At 46.7% G+C, this 10,496-nt stretch overlaps 1 protein-coding gene and 1 long non-coding RNA gene across 2 annotated transcripts; one reads left to right on the top strand and one right to left on the bottom strand.

Moving 5' to 3' along the window:
- Nucleotides 1-442: 442 nt before the first annotated feature.
- On the bottom strand, nucleotides 443-2,522 carry LOC119824719. Its single transcript, XR_005287136.1, has 2 exons — nucleotides 2,265-2,522; nucleotides 443-1,129 (listed from the first exon to the last, which is right to left on the bottom strand). It is a non-coding gene; the product is annotated as an uncharacterized LOC119824719 (long non-coding RNA).
- Nucleotides 2,523-5,989: 3,467 nt separating this feature from the next.
- Nucleotides 5,990-8,882, top strand: LOC119824714 (carbonyl reductase [NADPH] 1-like). Its single transcript, XM_038345116.1, has 3 exons — nucleotides 5,990-6,656; nucleotides 7,156-7,263; nucleotides 8,213-8,882. The coding sequence occupies exons 1-3, from the start codon at nucleotides 6,368-6,370 to the stop codon at nucleotides 8,647-8,649; spliced, it is 834 nt and encodes a 277-aa protein (XP_038201044.1). The 5' UTR covers nucleotides 5,990-6,367; the 3' UTR covers nucleotides 8,650-8,882.
- Nucleotides 8,883-10,496: the final 1,614 nt, after the last annotated feature.

Below are 10,496 nucleotides of genomic sequence, written 5' to 3'. Positions count from 1 at the left end.
TGATTTGTATAATTTGGGGGGTTCTTTTATGTGTGTGAGCGTCTTGCCTAAGTGGATGGATGTGTACTACATAGATAAAGTGCTCATGGAACCACAAGAGGGCAGAGGCTCCCCTGGAGCTGGGGTTAAAGATGGCTGAGGTCTCCACAAGAGCAGCAAGTGCTCTCACCGCTGAGCCCTCTCTCCAGTCCTCATTGTGTAACTTCTGCCCCTGCAAAATTGGCTTCATCTCAGCTGTTTAATCAAAACCAAAGTCAGACCAATTGAAGGAAAAGCACAGTTGCAGTCAGTGGAGATCTCAAGAGCCAGGTCAGAATACAGGGGGCTCTGTGACCCCCGCCGGCTGTAGCTGACACACAGCTGTGTCCCGGGTGACAGCAGGACAAGCTGAAGAGCCTGAGTCAAGGACAGTGTCTGAGGTTCAAAACACAACTCTCAGCTCTCTAAAGAACAACAGAGCATTTATTCTGGAGCCATTGAGAGACCATGGCCTGGGAACACAGAATTAGGTGTCGCACATTCTATGTTCCAACTCAGAAGCTGTTTCATATAGGTTTTATACCTTCCTTTTTCTATAAAATTTTATTGAGCAAATTAAAATATGAAGGAAATTTAAAATACATTGGTAGGTAGACCAGAGAAATGGGTACAATGAGAAAAGAGAACCATTTTATAATCCCAAGATGTTGTTTAATGACTTTCTAGTTCTTGGATTAGTGTAAGTTATTTGCTGCTGAATTAAAAGCTTCTAACAGGAATCAGCAGCATGACCCTCTTCCTCTTCTTCCTCCGCCTCCTGATTACCCTCATCATCTTCAGATGTGTGTTCAGAGTGGTACAAGGAGTGGCCCTTCCAGACACTAAAACCAGCTCAAGATGTATTTAGCCTCTCAACCTGCTCCATTCCTGTCTCTCTATAGAACTGAAAGTCCTATCAGACCGTCAGTCTCTGCAGACAAGACTCCTCCCTGGCGTTCTGATCACAGCAGACACAGCTCCTCTTCAGAACTTTCCATCACAGCTCCTCCGTTGACCAAGCACCACATTTTGTGCAGGCTGGGGCCACATGGTGAAAGTTCTGAGATTCCTCCTGGCGATGACTCAGGCCTAGGATCTGCTGTAAATGAGGCTTGAGCAGTGGGCAGGACAGAGGAATACAGGTGAAGCCATTAAGGAAGCATCATATGGAAACAATTAGCCACTGGGATCCGCATCTGAATTACCATCTTTTTGTAACAGGAGGAGCGGGCCTGCTTTTGGTCCTGGCTATCCGGCCAGCTTACACCCAAAATATCCATACAAAAACTCTATTCATTTAAACATTGCCTGGCCCATTAGCTCTAGCCTCTTATTGGCTAACTCTCACATCTTGATTCAACCCATTTCTAATAATCTGTATGTTACCATGAGGTCGTGGCTTACCAGGAAAGATTCAGCATGTCTGACCTGGCTGCTAAATGGCAGCTCCCTGTCTCCCTTCTTACCAACATTCAGTTCTGTCTACTATGCCCACCTAAGGGCTGCCCTCTCAAAAGGCCAAGGAAGCTTCTTTATTCAACCAGTGAAAGCAACACATAGTCAAAAGGACCTCCTACACCATTTTCCCCTTTTTCTGTTTAAACAAAAAGGAAGGCTTTAACTTTAACATAGTAAGGGGCTGGAGAGATGGCTCAGTGGTTAAGAGCGCTGACTGCTCTTCCAGAGGACGCAGGTTCAATTCCCAGCACCCACATAGTGGCTCACAACCATCTATAATGAGATCTGGTGCCCTCTTCTGGCCCTCATATGGCAGGCATATATGCAGGCAGAACACTGTATACAGACAATAAATAAATAAATAAATAAATAAATAAACAAATAAATATATATAAAACTTTAACATAGTAAAATTACATACAACAAAACAGTTATCAAGCAAGAATTGCAGTTAAAATATATCTACTTTATCTTTTATCATAACTAAGGAAAACTATATAAATTCTTCAACTCCATCAAAGACTCCAGAAGGAGATCATATTACTTAAGCAAACAGGAAGTGCATTATGAACAACTTCCAAAAGTCTAGAAATGACAGAGACATCTCGCTGCCTGGACAGTCACCCAAAGTTCTTTTGCATCCATCTTTGGCCTACAGGGCCATAGCAACCAACAGACATTTCCATGAAGCAGGAAATTCCAAAGACAGTTCAGTCACTTTCTTTTGTGTCCTGCAGAATTTCTCACAGACTCTTTCATGAAAAAGAAACCCCAAAGGATCATCTCACCTTCAGGCAAGTTCAACAGTCCTCTCTCTGTGGGTTGTTTATGTCCAGTTTATGCAACAGTCCAGGCAAAAGCAGTTTCTTGCATGAGGGCCTGCTTGTTGGGGTTTCAATCCTGTCCGGTTCCCACAGCCGGTAGCCCCAAAGAAAATAACACAGAGGTCTCCATAAGATTATAAACTAATTGGCCCATTACCTCGGGCTTCTTATTAGCTCTTCTAGCTTATATTAACCCATTATACTTTCTATGTTATCCACATGGCTCAGTACCGTTTTCAGTGGAGCAGATCACATCCTGCTTCTTTGGTGATCTGTGCAGGACTGCAGAAAGGGCTTCCTTCTTCCCAGAATACTCTTCTCATTGCCCCACCTCTACTTCCTGTCTGGTTTTCCCGCCTGTACTTCCTACCTGGCTACTGGCCAATCAGCGTTTATTTAAAATATGATTGACAGAATATAGATGATTGTCGTGCACCATCTTTTACGTCCTCTTATTCTGGCATTATATTTACATGTGACAAATTACCAAATTTAAAGAATCAAGAATAGAATTTTGCCAAATGAAGTGAAAATTACAGATGAAACCAATGGCTAAAATTTACAAGATCCACTATATAGTTTCTGTATATTTGCAGTTATCTGTATTTGATGAATTTGTTTATTTTTAAATGGTTAGAAATGGAAATTTCAATGTAGTTACTCTGATATTGGCTCTCATTTTTCTTACTTAAGAATTGTTTAATTAATTTTTAATCTCAGCTCCTTGTTTTATAGAACATTTTAGATACTAATTAGATGAGGAAGCATCAGTATTTAAAGTATAAAACATCAAAAATGTTGTTATCAGACATTGATGTCATTGGAATAATGTGGATACGAATAACCAAAATCTTTCGGTATCTCTAGCTGGTGAAAATGAGGTGTATCTGGGTTCTCTAGAGTAACAGACTTTATAGAATGAACTCCTCTGTGTGTGTGTGTGTGTGTGTGTGTGTGTGTGTGTGTGGTGTGGTGTGTGTGTATGGTGTACGGGTGTGGTGTGTTATGGTCTGAGTGATATGGTATTTGTGTATGGTGTATGTATGTGTTTTGTGTGTGGTATCGGTGTTGTGGTGTAGAATGTGTATATGATGTGTATGGTTTATGTGTGTGTCGTACGTGTGTATGGTGTGCGTGTAGTATGTGTATGGTGTGTCTGTGGTGTGATATCTATGGGTATGTGTGGTGTGTGTGCTATGGTATATGTGTATGGTGTGTTTAGGTGTGTGTGTGTGGTATGGGTGTAGTGGTGTGGCATGTGTGTGTGATGTGTATGGTGTGTGTGGAATAGTATGTGCTATGATATGTGGTGTAATGCGTATTGTGTGTGTGGTATGGGTATGTTGGTGTGGTATGTTTTTTTTTTTAATTATTTATTTATTATGTACAGTGTTATGCCTGCATGCGTACCTACACCCCAGAAGAGGGCACCAGATCTCATTACAGATGGTTGTGAGCCACCATGTGGTTGCTGGGAATTGAACTCAGGACCTCTGGAAGAACAGTCAATGCTCTTAACCGCTGAGCCATCTCTCCGGCCCCTGGTGTGGTGTGTTTTTGTGTGATGTGTCTATTGTGTGTGGTATGGTGGGTGGTGACAGGAATTATTCGTGTCTGTGATACTGTATGATAAATGTGTATGGTGTGTGGTGTGGTTTGTGAGTGGTATGGTGAATGTGTGGTATGCGCCTTCTGTGGGTATGTTGTGTGGTATGTGATATGTGTGGTGTGTTATGTGTGTGGTATGTATGTGTGGTGTGTGTGTGTGTTCTGTGTGCTATTTGTAAGTTGGTGTGGAGTTTAGTGTATATGGTGTAGTGTGTGGTAGTGTGTATGTGTGTATGATGTGGTGTGTTTGTATGATGTGTGTGTAGTTTCTGGGTAGGGTATGCTTTGGGGTGGTGAGTATATGTGCTGTGTATGTGTGTCTGGAGTGTGTGCAGTATAGTGTACGTGTGGGTGTGGTGGGGTGTGGTGTTAAAGTATGTGTGTTTGCCGTGTGTTATGTGTGTATGCTATGTTGTACAGGTGGCATTGCTGTAGTGTATATGGTATGGTGTGAGTGGTGGTGTGTATGTGTATGTATAGTGTGGCATGTTGGCATAGGGTATGTACTGTATGTGTGGAGTATGCTGTGGGGTGGTGTGTGTATGTGCTGTGTATGTGTGTCTGGAGTGTGTGCAGTACAGTTTATGTGCGGGTGTGGAGGGTGGGAATGTGATGTTAAAGTATGTGTGTTCTGTGTATGTGTGCCTGCGTGTGTGCAGACCAAACACCACGCAAACCTGCAGAGGTGTCACAACAACTTCATGGAATCACTCGTTCCCTCCACCTTTGCACACCTTCCAAGGACTAAACCCAGGTTCCTGGGATTTCCAGCACCTACCGGCACCTGCTGAGTCATGGCACACTCGTCAGCCCTTTCTCTGACATGACGTGTTATGTCCAGAGTCCAGACCCGAATCACCACTAGGAGACCAACTCCAGTGCCAAAACAAAGCAACAGCAGCAGCAGCAGGAGCAGAAACAGGAACAGTGCAGGAGAGACCCCACCAGCTGAGAGGGGTTTACAGAGGGGAAGAGGCTTGGGGATTCCAAGCCTCTGGGCCTGTGACTGGCTGCCCCCTGGTAGGGTGGTATTGCAAGCTCTAGAGCCTCAGAGACTGTCCAGACAAATTTCAGAGTCCAAAGACTTTTATATCCAGGTCTAGGTTCAGGGACAAAGTGTCTCTTCTACTGGATGCGCTCCCATTTTCAGGCTGTGCTTCTTTCCCTGGGTTGGTGCTTGGAGCCTAGCAGTTCCAGGTCTGTGTAGGGACTCAGACAGGAATTTTCTGGGGCCTGGGTGTCTCAAATATTGGTAAACAGCTGACTAGAGGGCTGACCTAAAATGGGAATTTACTACATGCAATCTATAGGAAACAACAGAATCCTCCATCGTGGAAAGGTCTCACCTTTATTCACTGTATTCCCAATCCCACTGCACTCGTGCATACTGAGGTCAGTGCAATCAAACGTCTTACTTTCTTTAAAGGGCCACTGTGGCTGTAGCAACCTGCTCAACAGTAAGGAAAGGGAACCTGACCTTGGATCCCTAGTTCCTGGGTGTCAGGAACAGTGAGGATTCGTTCCCCTCTACTGAACCCACTGTAGACTTTCTGAGCACAGAGCATCCTGTCATCTTCAAAGGGGAATAAGGGCTGCATCGTGTGCTGTTCTGAGTGAAGAAGAGCGGCCTTCCCAGATGGCCCTTGCCTCTGTATGCTTCAGTCCTCACCTCCAGGAAAGGCAGGCATTAGAAGTGTGTAAAGAGAAGTCCCTGCGGTTAGGGAGGAACGCTTCTGCCCAAGGATTATCCAAGAGCTTTGCTTTACATGCAGTGGGAAATTCAACACGACTTCTGAATCCTCACCTTCTCTAAGAGTTCATCCTACATCTCTGGTTCCTATGACCTAAAGGACAGCGCGTTATTTTACTAGACACCAGGATGACTAGGTACAGAGGTCTGGTGTGCAAGTTGAGGAATACAGTGCAAATTCAGACAAACACAGCGGAACAGTCAGTAGCATGGGCAAGCCGAATGCCTGACTGCCAGGTGGACAGCTGCAGCACCCTCTCTCCGACCTTCCCCTGCAGCTTTGCCTGTCTGCTGGCTTCCAATTCGCCCTAAGGAAAATATCCAGCCGTTTTGTATGGTTGGTTTTTAACTACCTACGACACCCTGCATGCTCGGAGGTAACAAAGAATCCGGCATGTTTCTTTCATTATAAACTTTTATAAAACTTAGCCTGATACTGCGAACGTGACTCAGCACCCAGTAAGTATACACCAACGTGGTAAAAAGTACAGTTTGAGGAAGTGTAAAACAAGGAAGACCCACCCAGTCTCCTGCCACACCACGCCCTCCTGGGGGCGGGGCCTGAGTTGAGCTTTCACTGAAAACCTCCCCAAGGCATCTCCCCTTGAAAAACCCTGCTTTTAGCTACCCTGCAGCTACTTCCCTGCTACAGAGCTTGCCCAAGGTTCACTGCTCTTCAACCCGACCGCCACCCTACACCCATCCAGCCATGTCGTCCTGCAGCCGCGTGGCTCTGGTGACCGGGGGTAACAAGGGCATCGGCTTAGCCATCACTCGGGAACTCTGTCGGAAGTTCTCGGGAGACGTGGTGCTCACCGCCCGGGACGACGATAGAGGCAAGGCGGCTGTGCTGCAGCTACAGGCAGAAGGCCTGAATCCGCGGTTCCACCAGCTGGACATCGACGACCTGCAGAGCATCCGCGCCCTGCGAGACTTTTTGCTCAAAGAGTACGGGGGATTGGACGTGCTGGTCAACAACGCGGGCATCGCCTTCAAGAGTAAGCCCTGGGATGTGCAGAGGACAGGCCGCTTCCCAGCGGTGCCAGGGTGGGGTCTGTTTCTCAGGGCAGCATTGCTGGGGCAGGGGCAGTCTCTCTTGGGAGTCTAAAACAGGTCCCCTGGGAGATAAGGAACAGGGTGAGGGCTGCAGGCAGAGCAGAGCCTCCATGGACCTTGTGTTTCCTTATCTAGAACGAGTGAATCATATTTCAACTTGTTGAGTAGTAGGGTTGGGGATACTTGAATCCAACTTTTCTGAGAGTGAAATAAACCAGAAATTGAAGGGAGAGAAAGAGTATGTGAAGGAGGTATTGCATTAAGATCCTGATCCTCAGGTTTCCCCCAGGCACTCCAGCAATTCAGTCCTGCTGTCCTTCAAATCAAAGGAACCTTTCTGTTGAGAGTGGGGCACTGCCCTGACTAAATCGCTGGAAGTAGATCTCTGAGTCTCTCGGTCAGGTCCCACCCAGTTAATCCATTCTCTTTCTCCCCTGGAAGATGCTGACCCAACCCCCTTCCACACTCAAGCAGAAGTGACAATGAAAACAAATTTTTTTGGTACCCGAGATGTCTGCACTGAGCTGCTCCCTCTAATGAAACCCCGAGGTGAGTCTGGTGGGTGCTCTCCAGGCCGCTCCTCTCCCTTGTGCCTCAGCCTCTCTGAAACATGGACAGAGTCTCTGCTCTTTGGGTCTCAATTCTTTGTGGCCTCTGATTCTCTCTTTGCATGTCCGACTCCTCTGTAACCATCCACTCTGCTTCCAAGGTCTGTTGTTCCACATCCTTACACTTTAGGGGCTGTTAGGATTCCATTCCTCTCTAAAACCTGGTGCACACCAACCGCACCCTGCTGGTCCCAATGCCCTGCCCTGCCCCACAAGACCTCAGACTGTGCCCACACAGTGCCTCCCTCACTCAGCAACACAGCAGGTCTCCACTGGGAAACTGCAACCCCACCCAAGGGGCCTCCTTTCTTGAGCGTGCCCCTGTCCAGGGTTTCTACACCCTGTCTTCCCAAGTCTTCTCTTCCCAAAGATACTTCAGGGGACAAGTCCAAGCCTTTAGCGTGGTTCACACCACTTGATAATCTCACCTGTCCTTACTATAGTACAGGCTCATGTTAGCTCTCCCTCAGCTTGTTGCATGCTCTGCAGAACTATCACATAACAGTTTTCAAAAACTGCTAATGCCCCATGTTATTTGCATGGCATGTGATCACCCCTCACTGACCACGCACCGGCAATGACAAGTGAACCCCTGTAGGACTGTGATGGTCTGGTTTAGAGCTGAGGATGTATAGCTCATCTGAACTCTTGTCCTCTCTCCCCGGCTGCTCCTCTGAATCTCCAGAACCTCTGAGGGCTGCTGTTTCAATAGTCACCTGGCTTCTCTGCCCACCCAAACCTTGAAGGAAAGAATACAGTTTCTTATTCTACCTCAGTCCTGTTCTGCACATCCTCTCTCACATGGAAGCTTCCTGGTGTAAAATCTCTCCAGAGGTAAAGTGCCATCTTTGCGTATACATCTCTACATAGCAATCTCTGCTGTGTTTTAGGCAGAGTGGTGAACGTATCGAGCACGGAGAGTGTCAAGGCCCTGAAAAACTGCAACCCGGAGCTGCAGCAGAAGTTTCGAAGTGACACCATCACAGAGGAGGAGCTGGTGGGGCTCATGAACAAGTTTGTGGGGGACACAAAGAAAGGAGTGCATGAGAAAGAAGGCTGGCCTAATAGTGCTTATGGGGTGACCAAGATTGGGGTGACAGTCCTGTCGAGAATCCACGCCCGGAAACTCAGCGAGCAGAGGAGAGGGGACAAGATCCTCCTCAATGCCTGTTGCCCTGGGTGGGTGAGAACAGACATGGCAGGACCAAAGGCCCCCAAGAGCCCCGAAGAAGGAGCAGAGACCCCCGTGTACTTGGCCCTTTTGCCACCAGATGCAGAGGGACCTCATGGGCAGTTTGTTCACGAAAAACAGGTTGAACAATGGTGAACTCAACTCTCACCTCTTCCCACATCACTCCTCCCTCTCCATATCCTGTTGGTGAGGATCAAGGGGCATTGTTAATATCCTAACACAATATACTAATTTAACACTCATTAACTACTTGACTGATTGACCTTTGTAATTCTATGAATTGTTTTATGATTTTCTCTATGATACAAGATGTGAAAAAGTAAATTCTGGAAAATAATAAAAATACATAGCTGGTCCTTTAAACATAATGATTTGTATAATTTGGGGGGTTCTTTTATGTGTGTGAGTGTCTTGCCTAAGTGGATGGATGTGTACTACATAGATAAAGTGCTCATGGAACCACAAGAGGGCAGAGGCTCCCGTGGAGCTGGGGTTAAAGATGGCTGAGGTCTCAGCAAGAGCAGCCAGTGCTCACACCGCTGAGCCCTCTCTCCAGTCCTCATTGTGCAACTTCTGCCCCTTCAAAATTGGCTTCATCTCAGGGAATTTAATCAAAACCAAAGTCAGGGCCAATGGAAGGAAGAGCACAGCTGCAGTCAGTGGAGATCTCAAGAGCCAGGTCAGAATACAGGGGGCTCTGTGACCCCCGCCGGCTGTAGCTGACACATAGCTGTGTCCCAGGTGACAGCAGGACAAACTGAAGAGCCTGAGTCAAGGACGGTGTCTGAGGTTCAAAACACAACTCTCAAGAGTTCAGAAAGAACAACAAAGCATTTATTCTGGAGCCATTGAGAGACCATGGCCTGGGAACACAGAATTAGGTGTCCCACATTCTATGTTCCAACATACAAGCAGTTTTATTAAGATCATATATCTCTCCTTGTTCTATATGTTTTATAGAAGACAGAAAGTCATGAATCAAGTCAACTTTGAAATACATTGGTAAATAGACCAGAGAGATGAGTACAAGGAGCCACTTTAGAAGCCCAAGATGCAATGATACTTTGAGTTTTAACAAATAAAGCTTTCTTAAAGATCAGAGTGTGGAGCTAAGCCACTAGAGGTCAGGTAGTGGTGGCACACCCCTTTAAACCCAGGACTTGGGAGCTGGGCAGTGGTGGAGCATGCCTTTTATCCCAGCACTGGGGAGGTGGAGACAGGAGGGGTATGGCTGGGTGCAGAGATGAACATGAGGCAGGAGGAGACAGGAGCTCACTGCAGGTGAGGTTTTGTGGACACAGATGCAGTCTGGAGATGCAAAGAGGAGAGGCCGGCCCCTTAGTTCTGAGCATAGGTAGTAGCTGGTGCTCTGCTTCTCTGACATTCAGCATTAACCCTTAAATCTGACTGTGGACTTTATTATTAATACCATTAGAATTCATGCTACAACAGGATGCTGTCCGATGACTTTCTAGCTCTTGGAATATAGGAAGTTAGTTTTCTGCTGAATTAAAAGCGTCTAACACCAATCAGCAGCAGCATCCTCTTCCTCCTCCTCCTCCTCATCCTCCTCCTCCTCATCCTCAACTTCAGGTGTGTGTTCAGAGTGGAGCAAGGAATCTCCATTCCAGAAGCTAAAGCCAGCCCAAGATGAAGCAATTAGCCTCTGAACCTGCTAAATTCCAGTCTCTCCATAGAACTGAAAGTCCTATCAGGCCCTCAGTCTCTGCAGACAAGACTCCTCCCTGGCGTTCTGATCACAGCAGACACAGCTCCTCTTCAGAACTTTCTATCACAGCTCCTCCGTTGACCAAGCACCACATTTTGTGCAGGCTGGGGCCACATGGTGAAAGTTCTGAGATTCCTCCTGGCGATGACTCAGGCTTAGGATCTGCTGTAAATGAGGCTTGAGCAGTGGGCAGGACAGAGTCATTAGGAGAGAGGAATACAGGTGAAGCCATTTAGGAAGCGTCACCTAATCA

This window comes from Arvicola amphibius, chromosome 10, assembly GCF_903992535.2.
Source record: "Arvicola amphibius chromosome 10, mArvAmp1.2, whole genome shotgun sequence".
Classification (NCBI taxonomy): Eukaryota; Metazoa; Chordata; class Mammalia; order Rodentia; family Cricetidae; genus Arvicola; species Arvicola amphibius.
The sequence above is the reverse complement of the archived record's forward strand: the minus strand, read 5'-3'. Positions and strand labels throughout refer to the sequence as shown.

Excerpts from the sequence above, each read along its gene's own strand:
- LOC119824714 (XM_038345116.1), top strand. The coding sequence starts at position 6,368 with ATGTCGTCCTGCAGCCGCGTGGCTCTGGTGACCGGGGGTAACAAGGGC. Across the intron at positions 6,657-7,155 it reads CGCGGGCATCGCCTTCAAGA|ATGCTGACCCAACCCCCTTC; the intron begins GTAAGCCCTGGG and ends CTCCCCTGGAAG. Across the intron at positions 7,264-8,212 it reads CCCTCTAATGAAACCCCGAG|GCAGAGTGGTGAACGTATCG; the intron begins GTGAGTCTGGTG and ends GCTGTGTTTTAG.